This window comes from Choristoneura fumiferana, chromosome 27 (assembly GCF_025370935.1).
Source record: "Choristoneura fumiferana chromosome 27, NRCan_CFum_1, whole genome shotgun sequence".
Classification (NCBI taxonomy): Eukaryota; Metazoa; Arthropoda; class Insecta; order Lepidoptera; family Tortricidae; genus Choristoneura; species Choristoneura fumiferana.
In genome coordinates, this window is record NC_133498.1 from 4,427,652 (window position 1) to 4,455,112 (window position 27,461).

Genomic DNA, 27,461 nt, shown 5'->3' on the forward strand with positions numbered 1-27,461 from the left:
TTTAATTGTTACTGCGTACTAGGTGTTGCACGCGACTTTTTCTGGGTCCCACGCATAGATGCGCACTTTCTAGGAGAAAAGTATGTTAATGTTCTCGAAGATAAATTGTTTTAAATACCTATATGTATATGTTCAGCAGTTCCAGATTATTACTTGCTACGTACGTACAGTCGAACCATTTGATTCCTGACCCACCGTAAACGTTCTCACAGTAAGATGACATACTTAACTAATTCCCTTATATAGCAATGCGATGTCACTATGACTTTTTCTACGAAAAGGTTCCACAGTAAGTCACGATTCACGATTCAGTTGGTTGGATAGTACCTACAAGATGTCTTAAAATGAAAAGTACTAACTAATATTCTGCCCTCTAAAATCGGTATCTAAAAAAAAACAAACACTTTTGATATATTAATACCATTGTGTAGATAGGTAGATAAAAACTTATGACTTGTAGCTTATGACATTCTGCATCACATGGAATAAATACAATATAAATTACTCAAAAGTGTTTTTTTTTGAGATACCGCCTTTTGGCTTCGGACAGTATTATTAAACTCCAAGACCGTTATTGTGTCACAGCGTAAAATACTTTTGTTAAATTAACACGAACAACAATGCAAGTGCCGAATGCGAATTTAAATAAACCACAAAAATAAAGGATAATTTAAAGGCTGACCAGAATTATAAAAAAACCTCGCCATATTGCGGAAAACCAATAGAACTAATTTCTTGCACTGGTAACACTAACTAAATTCAAATGTCATCTGTCTATTGCTGTTAAAGTTCAACGTTGTTGGTGTGTGGTATTTTAAAGTGCTATTTTAGTTTTTGTGCGTTAAAATACCGAAGATTATCCAGCCTTGGAAGGAAAATAATTCACAAAGTATAAAAGTATTTGTCATTGAAAAAGTCTTAGGGATTAGAAAATATTCCTTAAAATACCATCACCGACACCGTTGTCAATATGACTGGTAGGTAGGTATCGTTCGTATGGTAAGTGTAAAGAATGTTGCAATATAAACGTAGAAGTGCTGCCCTCGCGTCAGGTTTTTTTTTATATTCCTGGTCAGCCTTTACATTGCGCAAAAACAGGAATAAAAAATAAAGGGGGTTTTCATTATTTACGGGAAAATGGTCAAAAATATGAGTCAAATATTTACACGGTTTTGTAGGTAATTTTGATAGGTACCGATCACACAGTTACTCATTTAACGGCTGCCACAGCTGTTAATCATCTTCGTTAAAGGGATTTTTTTTTTCCTGTGAAGTTGCTGTTTTACGAATAAGTACTAGTTTATTCGTTTGGGTTATCGAAACGTCTCTATGCTAATATTTATGTTCAAAGAACAAACAATTAGCGCCCAGCGTTAAAACGTAATGAATGTGGTTGAGGTGATAAGATTAGTAATAGTTAAGGTTGTTGTAAGTTCAGTTATTTATTACTTGCATTCTTATGTGGTATAGTTTTTTTTGAATGAACATTTTATCTATAAATTTAATCTTACTTGTTTAATAAGGTTGGTACCTACCACTACTTTTACATTGGTTATTCAACCAAGTTACTTAATTAGGCTAAGGTTAGGTTGTAATTTTAAGACTTGTACAGTGTATTTTTATACTGAGTTATTAATACTGAGTTGGTTTTTGTAGAAGTGATTAAAATAGGTAGTTGAGACTTTCATACTTTCATATTTGTTAAAATTTGGGCAACATTTTTTTCTATAATACAAAAAAAAATACATAAAGATGCATATGTGGCCAGCTTTGAGCTGTTAATTTCTACTTTGTTTCTATTGTATTTTGATTTTTAATATAGATATTGTGTAAGATAACTTAATCATAATATAGGAAATTGCCAAAATGGATCCCCATTGTTTGTTAATGGATGAGTTAGAGCAGGGTTTCTCAAACTTATCACTCCACGTACCCCTGTTAAAGTTTCTAGACGATAGCGAACCCCGAAGAAAGAAAGTAATAAAATTGACTGTTGGAGAACCTAAAAATACAAAAAGACTCCAAAAACCAATCTTAATCATCTTGCTAGTCTTGCAGCCTGGTGGTTTTTGGAGTCACGTAAACCTTGTTCGCGAACCCCCTACCGTCGAATAGCGAACCCCTAGGGGTTCGCGTACCCCACTTTGAGTAACCCTGAGTTAGAGTACGAACTTGCGAGTCGCGGTGTACCTAGTGTTAGTTTCGTGTACTGTTCCCGATTTAAAGAAATTATTAATATTACATGAATTGTTGTTCAATGAGCAGTCCGAGGAGCCACCACGTGAGATAAAGATAACCATCCTCGGAAATAGCCAGAAAGCATTTAGGAAAATAACTAACTTACTTAACAATTCCTAAAAAATTGCTCAATCGCAAGTTTCAATTTACACAAACAACTATTTTTTAACCCTGAATTCACATAAAAGAATCCTTTCACTTACCTCCCAAGGTCTGGCCGTCTAGGACCGCAGACATAGCGGCAGCAATAAAAAAATGAAAAAAAAAAGTCCCGCCATTTTGCACGTCAAATTATTAAAAAGTTAAAATTTTAAATAAAGAAAACTTTGTTTTTAAATATTGTTCCGTCCGTCGCGTCGTTTCGCCACCGCGGCGTTCTCACAGACTGCCGTTTGACATTTAAAATTACAAACAGGTTTCTCTTACCGGTAGTTTTTTCGTCGTTGAAGATACAACCTTACCTCTTAGTACTTTAAAACGTAATTTCTTGTCCTATGCCGGTCTAGCCGGTTCACTTAATGACTGTAGCGTGTTTAAACGATCTTGATCTTCACGTTAAAGGATACAAAGATCAATTTTGATCATATAGCATTGTCCATTGTAAAAGTTACGTCCATTTATGTAGAAATATCTTACCTGGGTTCTCAAAGCGGTTGCCATTTTCCTGTTAGTCGATTAGTGCGTCTTTATCTAAATACTTATACTAAAAAGAGAAGCATATAGCTTAGGAGCCAGATGTAAACTAATTTGGCCGCAGACGATTCATAACGTGTCTTTGCAGTGAATAATCCATACTAATATTATAAATGCGAAATTGTGTGTGTTTGTGTGTATGTTTTTCCGTCTTTCATGTCGAAACGGAGCGACGGATCGACGTGATTTTTGGCGTAGAGATAGCTTATGGTATGGGCCAGAGAGTGACATAGGCTACTTTTTATCCCGGGAAAATGCACAGTTCTTGAGGTGACAGCGCGCTATAACCGAATTCCACGCGGGCGAAGCTAGTAATTACATAATTTGGTCATTTAACACTATTATGTACAGGTACTTTTATTGTAGTTTGTTTATAGATTCTTTATAGAGCTTAATAATTTAAAATACTTGCCTTTGTTCAAATGGTCATTCACCTTGTTTATTTGTGCACTTTTACGATAGATGGCATTGCGCTGCATTCGCTGTAAACATTGCAACAAACTTTTGACCTGTCAAAATGCAATTCTCCATAGATTTTGTGTTGTAATACTGAACCATTGCCGTCAACTTACTTAACGAGCTACCTAATTAGCTAACTAATTATTAATATCAAAGTAATGAAAAGAGGCATTGCGCTGCATTCGCTGTAAACATTGCAACAAACTTTTGACCTGTCAAAATGCAATTCTCCATAGATTTTGTGTTGTAATACTGAACCATTGCCGTCAACTTACTTACGAGCTACCTTAATTAGCTAACTAATTATTAGTATCAAAGTAATTAAAAATCAAGTTGTACATTTAATTAAACTTCTCGTTTACGTACCGCGATATAAAAAGGGTTTTTATTAAAAATGTTATTTATTGTTTAGATCACTAGCTTTTGCCCTCGCGCTTCTCGCCCGCGTGGAATTCGGTTATCGCGCGCTGTTCCCTCGGGAACTGTGCATTTTTGCGGGATAAAAAGTAGCTTATGGCTCATAAACTATCTCTATGCCAAAAATCAAGACGATCCGTCGCACCGTTTTGACGTGAAAGACGGACAAACATACAAACACACACTTTCGAATTCATAATATTAGTATGGATGGTGTAAAATAACCTACTTTTTAAGGAAAGAATAAAGAAAAAAGTGTAAATATGGTCCCAAAGTAAGGTCTGCGCCGTTTTTAAGACCGCCGGTTTGTTCATTTAGGAGCGTTTCGTGACATGCCATTGATTTTTATTTTTTATTCTTGTTATTTTATTTTGTCTCACGTTGTCACGAATAAATGTTTTCTTCCTCTCTCTCTCTCTTTATTTAAGTCGATTTAGTTACTTTAAAATATACAAGAAGACTAAAACCATGTTAGTTATTTTAAATATTTATTTAGTAGATAAAAAATAAATACAATTCACATGTTATAATTAATTTACTAACTTACAATTATTAATTACATCTTTATCCAAAAAGCATGAATAAAAAAGTCAAACTGTACACTCCACCTCAAAGAACTGGAGTCTTAAGAACAATTGTCGACAAAAGTCTTGGGTACTGACGATACGATGACTCTTTAATGAACACCACAACTTAGTAAAGATATTGAGAAAATAGAGCTGCGCGTGCACATTCAAGTTTTGCATTAGTGTAGAAGTGAATTTCAAACCTAATATTCCTCAACCTCATAGTCCTATGCCCAAGAAATTTGTCGGCAACTGTACTCTGTATAAAAACTTAGTATAAATTTAGTGCGTAATGTTTTTCTATCGTATTTTATCGTAAAAGTTCGTATATATCATGCAGTACCTTACCTACCCATCGCACGGCCGTTTTCACATTTGACACTAAATAATAAAGTCCCATATAAGGTGACCCGGGGCTATTGTAGCTGGGGAGATATTGTATCTGAGCCGTCTGATGGCCTCGTTACGACGCCATGTTCTTCTCGGCCATTTTACGCTGTGTTCGCCAGACTGTCTTCACACAACACACATGAATATTTATTTATTATTTATTTATTTATTGTACACACACTTACATCTATCATTACAGGCTTGACCTAATGCGACAGAGAAGTTCCAACATAAATATAAAATTCTCATTTTAATATATAAATAATTAATTATTCTTGTAAAATATAACAAATAGTGCTGCCTTTGTAACATGGCGAACATGGCGTTGTAAGGACGCCATCAGACGGCTCAGATACAATATCCCCCCAGCTACAATAGTCCCGGGTCACCTTATTGGATTTGATATGAAAATTAATTTAATACAATAATTGATTGACACTTCGGGTGCTGTCGTATTCCGCATAATTACTTAATTACTAAAATGCGGATGTTTTCGTATAGGAAAATTTCGGAAACTTCTCAAAATTTTGGATGGGGATTGAAAGTTTCCGTTTCTTTTTAAATTTCCTATATTTCTTGTGAAAATTTCCACACTGGAAACTTTCCGCAACTTGCACATCTGTAATTCCGTTTGAGATCTGACTTTTAGCGATGGAAATATAGCACTATATCTGTAAGACATTAAAGTTTCCAGCTAATTTTCAATCTGACTGTACGAGGTAGCATCAATTCAGTGCCGAACCTAGGGAAATTTCGAACCCGGGCCAAACTAGGCGCCCTTGATTTAACCCCCTTCATTCAGTATGTAAAAAATAAGACGAGGTATTTGTAACATGGAATATGGCGACCACTTTGAAGGACCACCCGGGATTTACCCCCCACCCCTAGATCCCAAAGGAAGGTCAGCGTCGTTTGCGTTCGACAGTTTGCTGATTTGTCACCATTTCGTGACATGCGCATTTTATTTTATTCTTTCTTTTTATTGTTGTTAATAATAGATATTTTCTTTTTTCAGGGTTGCATCGAACGTAGGAAACGTCATCACACTGCACTCAGGACTTTAGCTGATGCCGTTCTAGAACTGTCTGAAAATAAAAAAACCAAATCCCAAATTAAGATCTGACGAATGAACCGTATTAGAGCTGCAACTTCGATTTTCGAACTTCGTAGAATGCTGTTGATTTATTTATAAAAAAAGATTCTCTTGTGTGGTGATTCTCTGTGCCTTCACAGAGATGTGCAAGCTGCAAGAGTTTATTGTTCCCACGAAACCATAAAAAGAGATAGCGTGCTTCATCATCATCATCTTCGGCCGTAGGATGTCCACTATTGGACATCTCTCCCCCATAGACCTCCAGTTGCTTCGGTTGGAAGCGGCCTGCAACAACCACGAACCCGCGGCTTTAACCAGGTCAGCGTTTACCTCATTGGTGGATGTCCTATGCCGTGCTTGCCAATCTGCAGTCTTCATTCGACTTTTCAGCCTCAACGGCCATCTGTTCTCCGTGCTATATGGCCTGCCCATTGCCACTTCAACAAGCTAATACGCTTGGCTACATCGGCCTGGTTCTTTTACGAATTTCCTCATGGAAAGTCTTCTGATGAAAATTGACAGCACTGGAATATACTTCATCATCATCATAATCCCAGCCTATATACGTCCCACTGTTGCAGAACGAGAGGGCTTGGCCGTAGTTCCCACGCGGGCCCAGTGCGGATTAAAACACTTACCAGCAGAGAATTTGTACACCTCTTTGAGCACCGAGCCATTGTGCACGTCGGCGCGGTCCATGGCCGCGCATGCGCCCTTGAAGTCATCCGTATCTATGCGCCAGAGCATCACACCGCCGAGGTTGTAGGACATCGCCATTCTAAGAACACCATAATGGTTGTAGAGGGAATGAGAACAATGAGTCGGGGGGAAAAGTTGCGAAAGTGTCCAGGTTAAGAAACATAGTTACAAGTCGAAAATACAAACTGAGACATCATCATCATCATCATCCCAGCCTATATACGTCCCACTGCTGGGCACAGACCTCCTCTCAGAACAAGAGGGCTGAAACCGAGACATAAATGCACGGAAAACCAGAAAAAGAGACCAGCACTGGGAAACGAACCCAGGTCCTCAGCAATCCGTGCTGCGTGCTATAACCACTACAGCACTGCTGGACAGGAATCTAGACACGATTTTTTCCTATGCATACATATCTCAGGTTGCTTATTCCTTCTATGCTACTTAAGCAGCAGCACTAGCGACATCTATGTTTCGTCGAGAGACGTCACATTCTTTCGGAACTAACCGCTCACCCAGACAAGAGATGTCACTACTAAGCAATCAAATTATGATTGTTTTTTTTTGTTACAATTTTAAGAAACATGCTAGTGGGCATAGTCTCATTACTTTCAATACAAATAATATATTCTGGCCTGACACGTTCCTATTACGGTCATGGTATGATACGGTGTAGTGAAGGGACCTCGAGGAAGATTTAGGGGCTGTTTCACCATCCATTGATTAGTGTAAACTGACGGTTAAATATGATGTCGTCTCCGTCTATTCGAACAAAAAAAATAGAGACGGCATCACATTTAACCGTCAGTTAACACTAATCAATGGATGGTGAATGGTGAAACAGCCCCTTACTCTATCTTCAGCGCGATGGACTGCGCGTCGTCGTAGGACACGACGCGTTCTCTGTCGCGGATGTACGGCGTGCTGCTGAGCTCGTCCCAGTGGCGTCGCCACGAGTTGGACTTGTTGGATAGCTCCAGACAAATCTAGAAAGAAATAGGATGTATAATTTTGTTTCTTGTGGGGCTCCAGTGGACCGTCTCGGCCACCATAGCCTCTCCTGCTTCTCGGGCGCCGGCCGCCTGTACCGCCACGCCGCTCTCAACGACATTTTCAGAAGGGCGTTCGTTAGTGCCAACGTTCACGCTGCTCTGGTGCCCCAGATTGTACGGAGCGATGGCAAGCGCCTTGACGGAATGATTTTGATACCCTGGCGGCGTCCTATCTACCAGCAACTATCAAATGTGCGGGAGCGGCGGCAGACGCCCGGGAACGCCTCAAGGTCACAAAATATAGCTGTCTCGGCGCCCAATATCATTTCTTTGCTTTCGGCATCGAGTCTCTAGGTCCTTGGGGTAAGGGTGCACTGGAGCTACACAGGGAGCTCAGCAATAGGTTAAGGCAACCCTCGCGCCGGCAGCTTTCTCGCGCAAAGAATATCAATCGCAGTTCAACGTCTCTTTTTTAATTAAAGTTTTAGTTTTAGTTATTTTAATTTAATAGTACTTCTAGTCCTATGGATATTTTGTATTTTCTTAAAATTTCTTAATACATTATTTTGTTATAGAATAGAATAGACTAGAACAGAACAGAAGAGATAGGAACAGAAGAGAATAGAACAGAACAGAAATGGATATTTAATACATGATTTTGCGCCGGTTTTAAGTGTGACCATTTAATTTAACCTACACCTAAAACTACTTAGTTATGCCATCACCACGCACGAGCATCGAAGACGATTATGAAAAATCGAGACATAATTGCATAAAGGTGCGACCAAACCGCTGCTTAAAAAACGGTGACGGCACGGAGTCGCAGTGACGCACCATATGCGCACCGTTTTTATCGCATGCTCTCCACACCGCTGCTTAAAATACGGAATCGCAGTGACGTGCCGTAAACGTCAGGACTTTACCGAAAAAAAGTCTTGTCGTTTACGGCTCGTCACTGCGATTCCGCACCGTTTGCGTGCAGCGGTGTGGAAAGCAAGCAAATAAACGCCTATGATAATTTTGATATATTTAGGAGTAACTCGTGCATTTGCTCTTGAAAATCATCATTTGGTGAAGTGGAACTGATGATGAAGACTAAATTTGACCAATGGAGCGACTACTCAATAATAAGTACTTCACGGGTTGAATTTCAATTACTTTAACGCAGTTGCTAAGCAATTTAAGCTCATCGTAATTCATATGGTGAAATGGAACGGGTGATGAAGCACCAGGACTCCACAATAATGAACGTCTCTGCATCGGAAAAAGCAATTTTTCGTAAAAGGTGACGAGCAGTTAACATTAAACTATTGTATCTTAGATCTTTTACACAAAAAGAGTGAAAAAAATGTTATAATAAAAATAGAACCGACTGCAAAAAACATGAAAATAATTTTCTACCAGTGTAAAGTCGGTGCCTCAGCACGAGCCAGCAGGAGTGAATGAAGCCCAATATACTCGTATAGTTGTAGGTGAGGTAGACGATTATAGGTCCACTCCTGCTGTCTCGTGCTGTGGCTCCGACTTGAGACTGGTAGAAAATTATTTTCATGGTTTTTTGTAGTCGGTTCTATTTTTCTCATACAATTTATGAGACAAAAAACTAATATTAAGAATAAGAGAAACAGGGCCCTGGAAGAAATATAATTCAAGTAGCATTACATTGCTACCTTCGATTGACCACAACAAAGTCGTTCCCTTTACGACTTCGCAATGCTTCGCAATGTTTCTCGCAAATCTAAACTGAGCTTAAAGAAGTAAGATTTCTTTTACTGCCTAACTTTACCTCATTGTACCCCATAAAGTCAGCTTCCTTAGTATAAGGCCCCTTGAACCCTTGGGGCTTGACAGGTGTCTTTCGGAACTCGATCTTCTCGACATCAGGGTCCTGCAGTATGAAGGTTCTCCCATACATGGGCAGACCTAACACCATCTTGTTGGGACTCACTCCGCGCTCCAACATATATTTTATGGTGTTTTCCTAAAATAAAGAATAATTAGATCAAGTAAGATACTTAGTCGATCAAGAAAGCACAGTTGCAGAAAGAACACCGATCAGAATTAGAACATTGCCATATGTTACTCGTAGCACCACTGGAATAGCCCTTTGCCCTGGAAGTTACGGCACTGGATCGTTGACAAGATTCACCACACTCAGCAAATTATGTTTCCCGGTCCTGAGCGGGCCATTGGTGTTCTGGGGACACGTCCCTCACGCTTTGCTAGTCATAGCACATCATAAGCTGATCCAGGTATGCTGTGAACGTTTACAGGTACGGTACTTCCAAAGTCTCCTTGCCATAGAAAAATGCAACCAGGGTTGCAGATGCGTCGCCTAAACAGATGCGATAATGTTTAACCCAATAAACCCCTGGGAAACCCCTGGCTACCGTACTCTCCATGCTAGAAAACAACAGTGTGCTTAACAACTTTAACATTCTTGTTAAAGACGTTATAGTCTGCCGCGTGCTATTATTAATTTAGCATCTAACAGAAACAAAACTAGGGTCTTTACAAGCTTTCCTCCCTTCAATACGAGGATCTTTGGCTGCACCAATAAAATACAATTCGTAATCTAACTACTATTGTCTCAGCTGTTGCCAGTTCTATTTGTCCACACTTACCACACTTAGTACGTCATGTTTCCCGGCCCTGAGCGGGGCATTGGCCCCCACGACGCCATCCCAAGCGCCATGGTAGTCGTAGCACACCATATGAAGCAGATCTAAGTATCTGGTGAGCTTGGGTAGGTCGTAGGCCACCTCCATGGTCTCCTTGTTGCCGGCGATGGCTGCTGTGAGGATATACTTGTGGGGTTCGAAGGCTGCTTTCAGCTCCTGGAGGAAGGAACTTCTTTAGTGGAGATATAGTCTAAAGCTCGGCAAGTTGCTTTACATTACGAGGCCGTATAGCCATCGAGTTTGTAGATGCCAGTCGAACGCCGCAGTGTAATGAAACTTGCACGATTTTTCTTGCAAGTCTAAACTGTGCTTAAAAAGAACTAAAAAAAGACTCGAGATAGGACAGATCGTGTGAGAGTTTTCAAAATATCCCTCCCTCATAGGTAAGATAATCCTCTGTCTGCTGATATATCTTTTCCGAAAACTGGTAGTTTTCTTAAATTTGTCATTGAATAGTGGTTAGAGAGTTACCTTAACGAGTGAGACATAATTGGCTTTGTCTTCAGGCCTCCCGTCCCTCCTGGCAGGATACTCCCAGTCCAGATCCAACCCGTCGAACTTGTAAGTACTGTTGGAAAATACACAAAACTTTTTAGTATCTGCTAGTTTTTCCCACGACTTCATACGCGCAGAAAAGAAAGAAAAAATATTGAATCTGGCGTTATTTGACCATGAACTTAACATTTACTTTGGACGTCTACGCAAGAAATGTGCGTTCATGCAGCTCCTTCACCTCCTCACTGTGAGAACGCATACAAATCCAACTATCGCCACTACCACACTGCACAAACGTGTTTCGAATTCAACCAGTGTGCATCCTCAGAGCAGATGTTAGTGTGGAGGTGGAGTTGTCAGAAATAGACCCCGTCATCCAGCGGGCACTTTGGTGGTAATTAGAGATGTGCAATCTCAAAAAAAATCTTATTTTTTAGTTGGGTTCCCATACATAGCTAGAACATTGAGACTTACATAGTATTGCACATCACTTATGTTAGGTAGCCACCAAACTGCCCGCTTTATAACGGGGTATAGTCATAATGTCGTGGGTGAGCAAAGTAATTGTTTTTAATTCATTGATCCTTTATCTCAGAAACTGTTTGTGACAATATTCCAAATTCCATTCCTTAGTTACGGACAGAAACGGTGTGTACATTTTGGTTCATTAATTATTCGCCGAAAGCATTTTTCCTAAATGGGTTATTATTTCGAGAGGTTCAATTGTGTTCAGACTCAAATTTTCAGTTATAAAATTAGAAATATATCGTTTATTGTTTTTAAGTTGCTTAAGATATTATCACTGAAACTTGTGGTAAATACATTTTATTCTATTTTATCTTTTTTTCCACAATAACTTAAATTTTCTGCACAAAAGTCAGTTACGTGGTCAGGTTCGGATTATCCCTGACTACTTTGTAGTATTGTAAAAAATACAAGGTATAGAAAAACTTGCTGTTTAAAACATGGATTGAATGTTCATAATATGATATACCATTCATGCAAACATAAAAAAATTAGGACATTGATAAGACTATTTTTTTCTACATTTCCCGTTGTTCCAAAATACACCGTCATTTTCGTAGCCACACTTATTAAGTAATATTTTAAACAAAAAAAGAGGTCAAACCTCCTGTAAATCCTTTTTTAACTATAAGCAACTTTGAAAATAAGACTGCGTAAATATGACGTATAATGTTTATCGCAAGCCATAATTATTTATCTATAATTAATGTAATAAAGGTTCAAGTTAGATTTGCGTCAAAGATCGAGCGTCATTTTCGTTACGGTTGCGACTTGGTGAGTATTGGGTAAATAAATATAATGTTTTACTGGTGCTGTGTCATTTGCAGTTAAGTTATTCAATATTGATTTCATTTGCTTCAAACCTATAGGATATTTACTGCAGAGCCGCGAAAGTAAGAACTTTTCAATTTCGTGGTCATCATTTTCGTGGTGCTATGGGCCACGAAACTGATTAAAGACCACGAAAAAGATGATTTTCCCTACAAGTAGAAAAAATACAGAACACTTTTTATAGAATTTTCTGCTTTTTACAGTGTAACCGTTTATGCCGTTATTGATTTAATTGATTTAAATGAAGAATGGTTGACCGTCAACAACATTTGCTCCAGGTGTGGTTATAGGAATTATGACCAGTGCGACGCCAATTTTGTTAACTGGCGAGAGGTTCAAGAATTATTTTGCCCTGAATGTACGTGTGAAATGTATATATCTAAATATTAAAAAAACTTCGTCATTTAGAGGAGCATTTTGTTGTGTTGTTTCGTTGTAAAATAATTTCGTTCGGGTCTACCGTAGACCTACACGGGGGAAGGTACTGAAAGCTGTTTTGGTTTGTGAGTTGAAGTTATTAATCTTACTTTAATTAAATAATTTCTAGATAGTATTTAAAAGGTTACAAAAATGACAATTTGTAGTCGTCATTTTCGTGGTCAAGTTTTAATTATTTTTTTTATATAGATATCGATTGTCTATTTCTGTTGATACCTGATTAATTAAATAATGCTTATTCTTTTCTCATTATGATCGGATTTTCATTCAAATAGTACAATTATAAGATTTTAAAATAAATAAAATGTTCTTTTTCGTGGTCTCGGTGCTCATTTTTGTTACCGTTAAAATTGGATTTTTGCTTTTTTTAACCAAAATAAACTTTATCGATCTCTTATAATATAAAGCATCTTATCGGTACATATCCTTATGTTCAAAATAAAACAGACCGCATCAAAATGTGTGTTTATATTTCTGTAACATTTATCTTACACCTCAAATAATTACCCAAATAAAAGTAACCAAACGTAACCTAGGGGGTTCTACCAGGATAGTCCTAAAATATATCCTGAATAGTTTACAGTTTCAGAAAAATCGTTCGTTCGTTATGAAACTGTTGGGAAATGACAGGAAATGTTGGGGAATGACCTACAGTATAAGCTACCACGATTACTCACTCCAAATACGTAACCACGCTTTGTATGAACGTCCGTCTGTTCTGTCTGCTGGCAGCCATCTTAGAAAACTTCAGGGAGCCCTCAAGCCAACCGCCGATGGACAATGTAACCTAGACAGACGTAAGACGTGTTAAAACCATTTGCAGTTATCTATGAATATCCAGTGTTAGCAAAGCCCTACTCTTTACAAAAATATACTTAACTAGCCGTTACTCGCAACTCCGTCCGCGTAAATTTCGGTTTTCACTATCCCGCGGGAACTATGCAATTTTCCGGGATAAAAACTATCCCTATGCCCTTCCCCGGGACTCAAAATATCTGTATACCGAATTTCATCTAAATCTGTTTAGACGTGATGAAGTAACAAACAAACAAACAGACTTACAAACTTTCGCATTTATTATATAAGTGGGATGTGGGATCGTTTTATATTAGTTACTGATGTATGACAGTCAGAAAAAAATTAAAATTTCAAACTTTTCTTGTTGGTTGTGCTACAAGAGCTACTTTCATATCAAATTTCAAATTTCTAGGCTGGAATTATAGGTTTTTCCGTTACGGCAATTACCTGGACCTTTTTTAAGACTGTACTTTTTTATTGCGTTGACTTAGAAGTATGAGTTTTTTTTATTATGAGGTACTTGAGTATTTGATATTAATTTCAGCTTGGTACCTCCACGCGTTCTTAAAACCCAGACGTTCAACAAGACAGACAGAGTGCAGACGTTTCAGGAGTTCTTTGCGTTCGAGTTCTTGAGTCTTGACGTTTGTACAGATGAACAAAAAATTGATCCTCCTATAAAGGTTTCGTCTTTTCCTTTTGTGGTACAGAACCCTAAAAACGGTATTAATATGTTACTCTTCACCAGTGGCGTGACCCCATAGTAACTCCTTTCCCACTGGATTGCTTTTAACCATTCGTCCCATCTCTTATTGACCCTGTTTCTGCCGCCGCTTTAAGGCCTACCGGAAATATTCACGCCACGTTACTGCCTTTCACACACCTTTAGATCAGGATAACGTTGCTTCATCGCCACAAACCCCTTGTACCCAGCTTGCCCGTTCCACTTCTGTATGTCCTGCCATGGATCTGAAAATGAATTGTAATGTTCATCATCAGCAGGGTGCCCAGAGAAGAACAGCTCCCCCCTCTCATCCCGTTGGGTGTCGCAGAAGACGACTAAGGGAAAACCCAGAAGTTTTAAACTTCTTTATTTCCAGAAGCAATATTGCGATACTCAAGCCGTGGGGATAATGGTAACCCCTTTCCCCCTCCCCTCCCTTCCTTCCTCCTTTTTCTTCCATTTGTAATGAAATGTACAATTGATTGATTGATAGTCATAATGCCTTTTAATTTTTATATTGCTTGTTGCTCAGTGTAGATGGCGTTGTAATTAAAATATTTCTGTACCCAGCTAGATGGCGCTGTTAACTATAGTTCTTTACACGTTGCGTGCCCTAGATGGCGCTCACCCATGCTTTTAATGCTCATTGTAGCCTCGTCCAGTCTAGCGAAGGAGTAGATAAGATGAGTACAGTGACCAGGTTCCAAGTCGTCTATGTCGTATTTCGCTGCTTCTACGCGGTAAGTGGCCCAGCTGGCAACGTAGCATACGACAGCTTTTCCTGTTAGGTAAATATCACAATCGTCTTTAGACATATCGGAGTTGTTGACTCGGTTTATTTAACTTTGCCTCGTGCATATAATTTGTTTTTTTCCTTCAAATCTTGCAACTTAATTTTGATCCACTTCCAGCGGTCGCATTAACTTGAAATTTAGTATACATAATGTATGTAAGTTGAATCATGGCCAGCAAAAAGTACAGTCAGCAAATACAGCTTGTATTAGAAACACTTGTAACAAAAACTTGTACTTTGTCGAGAAGATCATAATTAGACTTTTTAAGGAAATTAACTTTTTGAGATGTTTGCGATGTTTTAGTAAAAGAAATACACAAAACCTGGAGGCAAAGTAGTAGTTTTGAGAGCTTCCTTTAGCACAGAACTGCCGCGAGTGTAAGTGTTTGTAAGAGTTGCGCAGGCGCCTTTGAAGTCGTCTGTGTCCATGCGCCACAACATGACGCCGCCGAGGTTGTACGATATCGCCATTCTGGAGATCACATTGTGAGAAAGAAAAGAATTAGGCTGTGTTTCAACCAGTGATGTGCGAGGATTAGGCTGTGTTTCAACTAGAGATGTGCGAGGATTAGGCTGTGTTTTAACCAGAGATGTGCGAGGCTGCTTCCAACCGAAGCAACTGGAGGTATGTGGGGGGATGTCTATGTCCAACAGTGGACTACGGCTGACATGATGATGGCTCAATGAAAGTAACTCACTTCACTTTAAGTGCAATGGACTGGGCATCATCATAAGAGATCACGCGATCCTTGTCTCGAAGGTACGGAGTACTGCTCACGTGGTCCCAATGGCGAGTCCAGGAGTTGGTCTGGTTTGAGAGCTCCAAGCATATCTAAAAAATTTTTTTTCAATACATTGGTCACTTTCATATAATGAACTTTTAAGCTTTTAAGCTTTAGAGGTGAACAACATGTTTTATCAATTAACTAAAAACAATTACTTTGCTCACCCGCGACCTTATGATAACTATGTCCTGAGGCTATGTCTATGGAACAAAAATGTGTTCATGAAGCGCCTCCGCCCTCATACAGTAAAAATACGCATAGATCCAACTATGACCACATTACACTGACGCGTTTAGAACTCAATCAGAGTTCAACCTCAAAGAAACAACTTTCCTTTCCTCCTCTTCTCCCCTATTGCTCTGAGGATGAACTCTGGTCAGCGTAGGGTGGAGCGTCAGTGTAGTGTGGTGATAATTGGATTTGTCTGTGTTTGTAAAATTGAGTGCCCAAAGTGAGAGAATGGTTGGATTTTTTTGAACTTTATTTCGAGGGCGATTTGTTGAGGGTTGCCATGGAACAGAGACGAACAAACCTAAACAACCTTAAGTATTTATATTGATGCGCGATATTATTAGCAGCGCCACATATTGTGCTTTATTTTGAAACTATTGAGGTGCATGGTTGGCAACGGGCATCATTCATTTATTAATCGTTAATTAGTAAGCCATTTAGTTCAGCAAATAAACTATAGATGGCGCTGTATCGAACGGTGTTCTTACAGTAAATTTACTAGGCTATCATGGATCTTACCTCATTAAGAGTCATGTATCCATCTTCTTTAGTATAAGGCCCTCTAAACCCTTGACTCTTGACTGCAGTTCTCCCAAATTCCACTTTCTCGACGTCAGGGTTTTGAAGAATGAAGGTTCTCCCGTACAGAGGCAAGCCTAGCACCATCTTGCTGGGGCTCAGTCCCTGTTCTAGCATGTACTTTATTGTGTATTCCTAGAAAATTAATGTTAGACTGAAATGTAGTAATTGAATGCACCTGTTTTTATGTTAATGTTTAAAAAAGCTAATCGGGTCGTAATTACTCACTGATTACATAAAAGTTTTACAAACTTAAGCTATCTATTATATATAGGTAGCTTTAAAATGAAAATGTTTATTCAGTAAATCAATCGATCACTTTTATATTATGATCAGCGTACGTTGACGGATCTGGTAGGTGAAGCTTTCAAAATAAGAACAATCTGAACAATACAGGTAAAGAGGGCTATCGCGTATGAATTCGCCGCTAGAGGCGCTAGTGTAGCGTGAGGTCTCCGAAATGTCAAATCTATTAGTTTTTGGGTGAGCTACGCGGGTTTATTTATAATTAGAATAATTTTGTGAATATTTTGCATTACCTGAATTAATTATGGCAATTATGCGTTACGGGGCAATGAATGTCTGTGTTTTGAGACAGTTTTGTCTTGCGGAAACTTTTGTCCTCCCTTTTTTCCGAACAAAACGGGACCACGCAACACTGTGGTTGCTCGATATTTCTATGATACGGTTTTAAGGTGTATAAAATATGATTTTAATCTAAACTTTGTTTTCACGCCCCTAATAACAGAATTTTAAAGCCACACTAAAAACCTCACGCAACAGTGGCGCCATCTAGAAAGACAAAAAAACGATAGCCCTCATTGAAGATACTTTAGATCTAGAACGAGAGTTTGGAACATAGCCAAACGAATAAGTTCGTTGAAGTGGCAATTGGCAGGAGATATAGCACGGAGGACAGATGGCTGGGGCCGAAAAGTTTTCGAAAAGAGACCGCTGATCGGCATAGGACGTCCACCAACGAGATGAACAGATGACTGGTTAAAGCCGCGGGTTCATGGTAGATGCAGGCCGCCGCCAACCGAAGTAACTGGAGGTCTATGGGGGAGGTCTATGTACAACAGTGGACATCCTACGACTCATATGATGATGACGATGAGGTAATAGTAAAATACTGTACCGTACAATCTTTTAACCGTGGTGGCCTAGTGGTTTGACCTATCGCCTCTCAAACAGATGGCGGGGTTCAAACCCCGGCTCGTACCTCTGAGTTTTTCGAAATGCATGTGCGGAATTACATTTGAAATTTATCACGGGCTCTGCGGTGAAGGAAAACATCGTGAGGAAACCTGTACAAACTTGCGAAGCAATTCAATGGTGCGTGTGAAGTTCCCAATCCGCACTGGGCCCACGTGGGAACTATGGCCCAAGCCTTCTTGTTCTGAGAGGAGGCCTGTGCCCAGCTGTGGGACGTAATAGTCTGGGATGGAAAATCTTTTCGCTGTATGATGTGCTTCATCATCATCATGTCATTCGAAAGACGTCCACTGCTGGACATAGGCCTCCCCCAAAAGTGGTTCATCGTCCCAGCCTATAAACGTCCCACTGCTGGGCACAGGCCTCCTCTCAGAATGAGAGGGCTATGATGTGGCTATGGGGTATATTGTGCTTACCACACTGAGATGATCAAACTCCCTGCTGGACTTCAGCGGTGCGTTGGCCCCCACCACGCCGTTCCACGCCCCGTGGTAGTCGTAGCACACCATGTGTATCAGGTCCAGGTACCGCCCAAGCTTGGGCAGGTCGTACGCTGCATCCATGATCTCCTTGACGCCATTCACCGTCGCTGTGAGCGTGTAGTTATGGGGTTCGAAGGCTTGCTTCAATTCCTGGTAGAGAATAATAGGTGTTTGAATCAATCATCCATACCAAACCATACTAAATGACTTATATCATTCGCAAAAAAAACGGTGAAATGAAAGAACACCAAAATCCTTAAAATCTCAATTTTTAAGTGATAAACGTAAAAATTTGCACAGACATTAATCAACTTAAATGAAGATGATGATGTTATTGTCGAGAATTTTATATATATTTTTGCAGTAAAATGGCACATTTTCTGTTACCATCAGAAATATCTTACCCTTAGTAATGTGACGAAGTTGGCTTTGTCTTCAGGCCTTCCGTCCCTCTGTGCAGGAAACTCCCAGTCTAGATCCAGGCCGTCGAACTTGTAGAGCCTGGAATTAGTCACGGCGACAAAGTGGAAAATAACAACCCTACAGTGTGGGGTATCGTTGGATAGGTCTTTTAAAACCATTGGGGGGTTGGTAGGACGATTTTTCGCTTCAGTAATCTGTTTGAGAAATATTCAACTTTAAAGTGCAAATTTTCATAAAAATCGAGCGTCCCCCCATCTAAAATCTAAACTGTTGGGTGGTAAAATTTGAAAAAATTCAGGATGGTAGTAAGTATATCAAATTTACAAGGAAAATTATAACGGCTAAGATTGCTTGAGAATTATTAGTAGTTTAAAAGTAAATAGCAGCCTCAGGTATAAAATATACCTAAACTTGGATGATTCTGTACACAATACGAAATCCTTAGAAAAATATTACTTGATTTTTTCGCATGGACATCTATGTTTTTTCGTAATGGCTACGGAACCCTATTTTGGGCGTATCCGACACGCTCTTGGCCGGTTTTTATTTTGAGATTGGAATTACCTTTTAAAATATTTAACAACTCACTCCAAAAACGTCAGCACACTTTGTATGAACTTCCTCCTGTTTTCCCGACTGGCGGCCATCTTGGAAAATTTCAGGGAACCTTCGAGCCAGCCGCCGATGGAGCGGGTCACCTGTGGAAAAGTTGTTCATAGAAACTTTGCCATCCAGTCGAACCAAAAAAAACTTTACGATTGATGGACATGTTTTCATCATCCCAGCCTGTATACGTCGCACTACTGGGCACAGGCCTCCCCTCGGAATGAGACTTGGGCTTTTGGGCCCAGTGTGAATCGGAAACTTCACTAATGTAGAGAGAGGACTACTTATGTCCAAGACGTTTAAGTCAAAAAAGAATTAAAGGTCAAAGTGAACAGACACCTTCTAGGCAAACGTGTACCATCTTAGGCTTCATCTTCGCCTTCCATCAAGCGAGATTGAGGCCAAACAAAAGCCTATTTTTTAAATAAAAAAAATATGGTCACAGGACACCAAAAGGGTGAATTGCAAAAAAAATACATACTTAAGGGCTTTATAGTTAAGAAAACTTAATTGATTCCTTTGTGTTACGAAAGTAAACCCATATAATTTGTATGACTAACTTTCGTAACACAAAGGAACCAATTAAGTTTCCTTAACTTAAAGCCCTTACTATGAACAATTTTTTTGCGATTCAAGTAAGATGTAATAGGGTAATTAGACGTATTTCCATTTATGCGAAAAAAAATTGGTTCGTAAATCAACCTAATCACCAAGCGCCAAGCCTAGTCGCCAAGCGGTCACAGCGGAAGACCAGCGTTGGCCTCTACGGCCAGCACTATGCTGAGCTGAGACCGTTTCGCGATTTCGCAAATACTTTCATAAATATTTACTTTATACTTGTTTATTTTGTGTTTATGTAATTTGAGAAATGCGAATGAACGTTTTCTATTTATTTCTATTTAATTGATAACCTCTTTTTCTTCGAGGTCGGATAAAAATTGAACAAATTCAATAAGTTACTAAGGTTAATTTTTCATCAAATTTAAATGGGACTAAATGGAACAACACCGGTACACGGATCTCTTTATTGCGATGCCCATCACGATATACAAGGTAGATAGGTAGATAGGTACCTATTATTCGAACATTCTAAACATTTTTTTAAATTTTTCCATAAATGGTGGAGTTCCAAGGCACTAAACAAAAAAAATACAACCAAATTGAGAAAGCTGTTTGAATAATTTATTGAATCAGGCGTAACTTTTCGGAGGTCCATATCAATGAACTAAAACAATAACTTTGCTCACTTATTGTTTTAGTTCCAAGCTATTTTAAGTCGATTAAAATTTTAAATAAATTAATCCTACTAATATTATAAATGCGAACGTTTGTCTGTGTGTGTATGTGTGTATGCGTGCATGTGTTGTTACTCCTACATGCTAAAACGACTGGACGGATATGGATGAAATTGGGTATGTTTATACTTTTTAACCCGATATTTCCACGGGATAGAGATAAAATCTGAAAAGAAGAACCGCGTCGTTAGTCATAAAATTTGGCATGGTTGTTTTTAATGCAACGTCAATGAAAACCACGTCGTGTAATTTTTGGGAATTCCCACGGGCATTTTGTAAAATCTCAAATATTCAATTGTAAGTTCTGGATCGAATAGTTTACGCGTGCGAAGTCGCGGGTAAACACAAGTTCATGTATAAAGCATACAACGACATAAACTACTTTCGACTTCAAACAGTACAAACCAGTTACAAAGGAGACATCGGGGGCACTTAACTGACAACGGTACATTGACCGCTAAGTTGAATCCTGTAAGGTAAGGATATAGCATCGCTAAGACGGTGTGAGAATTATGGCGTGAGTTGCTGCACATTGCTGTTAATGATCGACCACGTATAAATCCATAGCCGCGCAGCCGCGCCATGAACAACATTCACACAATTTTTCCCGCGGATGTTGACTTACTAAAAGATTTTGAAGTACTAAAAGTATTTCTTGGCTAACCCGAAAAAAACAATAAAAAACGATCTTTAGTTCTTTTTTTATGTATGTAAACTCAATTTTTTTTTTAAATTATTGGACAAATAATTAAATTTATTGATATTTTGTGGGTAGTTTTGTTTGAGAAAAAATATAGGGAGTTATATAGTGACAGATGAAAACGTTTGTTGTGTTGCTCTGAAGATGAGCTGTGGTTGAGTTCGAAATGCGTCAGTGTAGTCTGGTGGTGGTGATAGAGGAGTTTGTGTGATTTATGTGTGTTCTTACAGTGTGGAGGTGGAGAAACTGCATGAACACGCATATCTTGCAGAAACTTAGGTCGCGGATGAGCAAAGAAATTCTTTTAGTTACTGAATGGATTGGCTCTTTATCTTACTTGGAGACAGAAAATCTTTTAAATAATAAATAATTATTCGGGACTAGACACACACATACACTCCTACACCCACACACACTCACTTACATACACATATTCGCGCGCGCGTGCGCGCTCGCATACACATTCGCACATAAACTTGTTTACTTTTCTGCATGCACCTTCAGTATTGTTTATAGTTAGTTAATAACTTAATTTGTGGTAAACATACATAATTGTTAGCGTTTGATTTGTTTTGATTGATAACGTTTGTTTGATTTATGTTGTTACTGTTTTTGTTTCTAATAAGTTACTCGCACCCGCAGACGTCCAAGATACAGGCTCAGCCTAGTTTGGAGTCTGATGGATATTTCTCTTGTATTGGCTATGTTTATTTAAATAAAGTATTTTGTATTTGTATTTGTATTTGTATTTGTACTTCCGCTAATTCAATAAAGTATCGAGTAGTAAGTAGTGTCGAATCTTAAAAGTCTAATTTAATCCACATCCAAGGGTCGGATTGATTTGAAATTTAACCTACATAGCATAGGTAGTATAAAGCTGAATGACAATACAAGAAAAGTCAATATAAATTACAGTCAGCAAAAAGCTGGTACCTATTAAATTGATATTAAATATTGTGTTTTGTCCAAAACTGTCTTGTATTCTACGTTCTGTCTTTCAATTCGATTTGACAATGTGTTTGACAGTATCATGACTTCATGAGCTTTACCTTCAAGTTAGGGTGTTGTTGCTTCAGTGCCACAAAACCTTTGAATCCCGCCTGTCCGTTCCATTTTTCCATGTCCTGCCATGGATCTGAGGAGAATTTAGCGTGTTATAGGTATTTATTCGTCTAAGACATTGACTCTGGTAAACTTACTTGGTATGGGCTACATTCATAATCTTGTTTTACTGTATTGGTAAACTACCTAAACAAACTACTTAATTCCATCATATCCGTTTCATCAACGTGACACCAAGCATATGGAGCAATTTTAACCCTTATTTCTCGCTCTTCGTCCTAGATGGCGCTGTACCAAAGTTACTTGTGACGCACAACAGAGGGCATTATAATGAAACTGGATAACAACTTTGTGCTAACCTAAGCTCTTGATGCTCATAGTGGCCTCGTCAAGTCCGCCGAAGGAGTAGACGAGATGCGAGCACATAGAAGGGTCCAGGTCGTCGATGTCAAACTTGCCCGAGTCAGGGAAGTAGGAAGCCCAACTAGCTACGTAGCACACGACCACTTTACCTTGCATTGCATCTGAAAATAACATCACTGAACATAAACATGAAGATGTACATGAACTGGGAATATTTTTATCCAAATGAGGCCACTTTGATACTTATAAAATTTCTATTTCGCTGTGTATATAACTGTGTTTTCTGTACTGCTTACTATGTGTTGGTGTGCAATAAAGAGTTATTATATTGTATTGTATATGTATGTATAATGAGATAAATAAAAGCATTATGTTTAATAGAGAAAAATAATAAGGTAAAAATTATGTGTAAATGTAATTATGTATTGATTGTAACCACAAAGGTCAATACAAGAATCATCCTGATTTTGTTGTTTTGAACCGATTTAATGTCGGTGTCGGTTTAATGTGGTGTGAAATAGCAGGTTAAAACGACATGTAGGTAAATTGTGTAATTCAGCGAGTAATTTTAAAGAGGTGCTTGACACCAATTAATTGATGTATTATTATAAATATAATCACAATATAATAATAATACCTGAGAATTTCTAAAAAAGTTTGTACATTTGATTTGCGACTTCGCAGAAATTCTTCGAAATTCGCAGGTAGGTAGAGTGAACGGTACTGAACCGCAAATCCATAGAGTTTTAGTAACAAAAAAGGAACTTTCCATACAAATGAATTGGTACATTTCGGGAGACTATGTTACTTAAACTCAGTATCGTTCACTCTATCTACCTGCAATTTTTTACCCAAATCGGAGTCGCAAATCAAATGTACAAACTTTTTAGAAATGTTCACCTAATAAGACCATTTATTTTGGGGCACACTTCCGATACAATAAATACCTTACAGACTAGCAGACATAATAATTAATTATTAATTTATGAACGATTGGGCACACCAGGTCTATAAAAAAATTATTTTCAACTGAAAATAAAACCGTGCAAGTTAAAACAATCTCACGTGGGATTAGGAAGCGGGGAGACGGTGTGGGGGTCGCAAAATCGCCAAAATTGACCCGTATAATAAATGTATATTTCCCTATTTGTACTTTAAATTGCTACGTGCAAAAAAGAGTTTACATATTATATCGTTGGGTAATTCCACAGTTATCTGTTTAGGGTTATAAACAGATAACTTAACCTTAAATACTGAACTCATTGCCATAAAGAAAACATTGATAAAGACTAAGTGTACAATAACATCTATTTATACAGTGTGGAAAAATAAGTCGGGCCCGGGAGGGAAACTACCTTAAATCCTTAAGTTGGCTCATTTTACTTAAAGAAGACATTCCTTTATTTTTAAAAGAAACAAAACTGCATTCAAAGATTTTCTAAAGCTCGCTTTCCTCGCCCGGGACTCGAACCAACTAAAATAAAAAAAAAACACTCGCTATTTTATTATACTAATCGATAGGATTATTATTCAGGATTAAATTTCTCTACCAAACATTTGGTCTTATTATATAAGGTCTAGGTACATTATCGTCTGTCGTACAAGATATCAAAATTCAAAATTCAAAATTCAAATGATTTATTCAGTAAATAGGCCGCAATGGGCACTTTTACACGTCATTTTCTAAACTACCAGCGCTTTCGGAAAGACCATCATTGCCAAGAAGAATGCGCCGCAAGAAACTTGGCAGAAAATCAATTTTTCATAAAAATATAATTACAAATAAAATACTTAAAAACTATATTATACAATTAAAGAAAAAAAAAATACAAAAAATAATAATAAAAGAAATACAGGATGTATGGGGTCCCTTAGTTAAAATACTAAACACTAACTATATCTACGTTCAGTGGAAGTGTAGAATGCTTCCACCGTCATAAATTTTAAAATAACCATGAAGAATACCTACTTAGTAAACAAGTTCTCTATCTAATGAACATTACCTAGTACTTACTGTTCACTTTGAACAATTTATCAGTTAAATAATTTAAGTGTAACAAATTGATAATAAAACAAAGTTAATGTTAGATTTTACGATCATTTTTATTTTTAAGACCATTTGTTAGAGAAATTTTATACCATTGAATTGCTGCGCAGGTCTGTGCAGGTTTACTCAAGATGTTTCCCTTCACTGTTAAGCTCCTGGAAAAATCCAAATGTAATTTTGCACGAATATATGTAAACTATGCCAACAAAATCGTACAATAAAAAAAAAATTTTTTTTAGAGTAGGCAGTTACTCCCCATAGACGTAAAGTGGGGGTGATTATTAGTTCCTCATACAACCTTGTATTGTGGGGTATCGTTGGATAGGTCATTCAAAACATTATGGGGTTGCTAAAACGAGTTTTCGATTTAGTGATTTGTTTGCAAAATATTCAACTTTAAAGTGCAAATTTTCATTGAAACTTCATCTAAAATTTAAACCGGTGGGTGGAAAAATTTAAAAAAATTTGGGATGGTAGTAAGTATATCAAACTTACAAGGAAAACTATAATGGATAAGTTTTCTTCAGAATTATTGGTAGTAATATACTTAAACTTGGAATATTCCATACAAACACTTTTTTGGGCGTGTCCGCCACGCTCTTGGCCGTTTTTTTTTGATAAATTTATAAATATAAATATCATGGGACACTTGACACCAATTTACCTAGACCCAATCTAAGCAAAAGTCAACGGAGGGATGGACACTAGGCAACGGATAAACATACATAGATAAATACATACTTAAACATCCAAGACCCGAGAACAAACATTCGTAGGTGTTATTCATACAAATATCCGCCCCGGCCGGGGATCGAACCCGGGGCCTCAAGCTTCGTAACCAGTGCCCTTAGTGTAAGTTTTCGGTTACAAAATACGTCTCGATCGCGTTCGCGTTAAAATCTCAATTTGTATGGAAACACCAACATAGCCAACGTTCCGCTAGAGGCGTTGTTCGTATTTCCATATAAATTGAGATTTTAACGCGAACGCGATCGAAACGTATTTTGTAACCGAAAACTTACACTAAGGGCACTGGTTCTCTATACACTTGGCCTATCGGTCGTCAATAAATACGTCGTGATAATTTCGTTGTTTGAAAATTTCAATTTATGAGAACTTTTTAGAAATCTCGAAACTTAAAAGTAAATTCTCGGCGCAGTGATCCGTTCATACAAAGGCATCCTAGAACCAGCTTCATCCCTTAAGCTACGAGTACAGAGGTTCTAAAATTTAATTGAAACCTGTTTCTCCGTTATGATGCAAAGATGTGACGCATTTGAAGACTAACAGGAAAAACATTAAAAAACGTCTGTTTGCGACCAAACCTCACAAAACATAGTGGTTTGATTACAAAATATAATATTTTAGATAAGTTTAGATTATTAATTATTGTCCCGTGATATTATAAATGCGAAAGTGTGTGTGTTTGTATGTTTGTTCGTCTTTCACGTCGAAACGGAGCAACAAAAACAAGTTTTAGCATAGATATAGTTCATTGGCCCGAGAGTGACATAGGCTACTTTTTATCCTGGAGAATTCCCAGCTCTCCTTAAGAAAAGTATCTTTTCCTCCCTGACGACAAGGAGCAGTGCAACTTTTCTGTTCAAGGCTTTTCTAAGTCAAAAAATAAGTAAGTACTTAATTGCAAATGCCATTTTTTGAAGTTGATAATTGTAAAGCCACGCCATTTTCTATGCTGGTTGTTCTTTAATAATATTTTAGGGGCTGTTTCACCATCCTCTGATTAGTGTTTACTGGCGGTTAGGTATGGTACCGTCTCTGTTTATTTTGTTGGAATAGACAGAGACGGCATCACATTTAACCGTCGGTTAACACTAATCAATGGATGGTGAAACAGCCCCTTAGAGTAATTAAATTTTGCACAGTTTTTAGTTTTTGTACAACGTCAATACCACGGTTTAATTTTTGGGGATTCTCATGGGATTTTTTTGCAGATGAAGTTGCGGATAGCACCTAGTAATTTATAAAGAAAAAAAATAATTATGTCATTATTATTTTACCGAATTACCTAAACAAATCTTTATTTAGGTTACAATTATTTCCCGGGAACATGCAGACTTTCAATGCTCTTCAAATCAAATTTTAATAACATGTAGTCTCACATTGCATATAAATCTCATTGATAAACGTTTGAATATTCATGGATTAAGTCATTGCCGTTTTATTTTATTTATCGATGTAAATAACAATTTATGATGAAACTTTAATTGATAATAAACACTTCTTTACTTACCTCCTAAAGTTTTAGCATCTAACACATTCGCTACAGCACCAATAATCAACAAACACAATTTTAGTCCCGCCATTTTTCACGTGGACATAAACTACATTTAAATGGAGTATTATTAAAATGTGTATTAATTAATTTAAAGAAACACGTCCTCTCCCGGCCGAAGCATGACCGCTGACTGTGGTTTGGCCGAGTTACAATTATAATAATTATAAACATCAATACTGCGTGTTTTGGTTAGCGATTTTGCCGTCTGCATATTTATTCTTTACAACTGCTACTAAAGCTCGCGATTCCGTCCGTAAGAATTCGCTGTACCAAATTTTGATCCAAATCAGTTCAGCAGTTTAAGCGTGAAGGAATGACACACGAAAATTCCTCTGGGCGTTACCAAAAGTTGTTGCCAGCGGACGCAATGCCACGGAGCCATTTCTAGATTTAATTTAGTTTGAAGCAACTAGTTTTTACTTCAGTTTTAATTTAGTTCTTTAATTTCTTCTTTTTTATTTCAAGTAATATTTTTGTACTATTCTTCTTTGTTATAAATATAGATAAATGAATTACGAACTAAAAATAAAACACCAGATACA

At 38.0% G+C, this 27,461-nt stretch overlaps 1 protein-coding gene across 1 annotated transcript; it reads right to left on the reverse strand.

Moving 5' to 3' along the window:
* Positions 1 to 4,298: 4,298 nt before the first annotated feature.
* LOC141443625 (probable chitinase 10) lies at positions 4,299 to 27,066 on the reverse strand. The gene is made up of 18 exons (XM_074108965.1): positions 26,875 to 27,066; positions 22,570 to 22,734; positions 22,198 to 22,283; positions 19,136 to 19,245; positions 18,529 to 18,625; positions 18,059 to 18,274; positions 16,368 to 16,562; positions 15,531 to 15,664; positions 15,156 to 15,304; positions 14,668 to 14,820; positions 14,199 to 14,284; positions 13,195 to 13,304; positions 10,700 to 10,796; positions 10,172 to 10,384; positions 9,334 to 9,528; positions 7,408 to 7,541; positions 6,495 to 6,634; positions 4,299 to 5,848 (listed from the first exon to the last, which is right to left on the reverse strand). The coding sequence occupies exons 1-18, from the start codon at positions 26,945 to 26,947 to the stop codon at positions 5,805 to 5,807; spliced, it is 2,397 nt and encodes a 798-aa protein (XP_073965066.1). The 5' UTR covers positions 26,948 to 27,066; the 3' UTR covers positions 4,299 to 5,804.
* Positions 27,067 to 27,461: the final 395 nt, after the last annotated feature.

Excerpts from the sequence above, each read along its gene's own strand:
- LOC141443625 (XM_074108965.1), bottom strand. The coding sequence starts at position 26,947 with ATGGCGGGACTAAAATTGTGTTTGTTGATTATTGGTGCTGTAGCGAAT. Across the intron at positions 22,284-22,569 it reads TATGAGCATCAAGAGCTTAG|ATCCATGGCAGGACATGGAA; the intron begins GTTAGCACAAAG and ends AATTCTCCTCAG. Across the intron at positions 18,275-18,528 it reads ACTTCGTCACATTACTAAGG|GAATTGAAGCAAGCCTTCGA; the intron begins GTAAGATATTTC and ends ATTCTCTACCAG.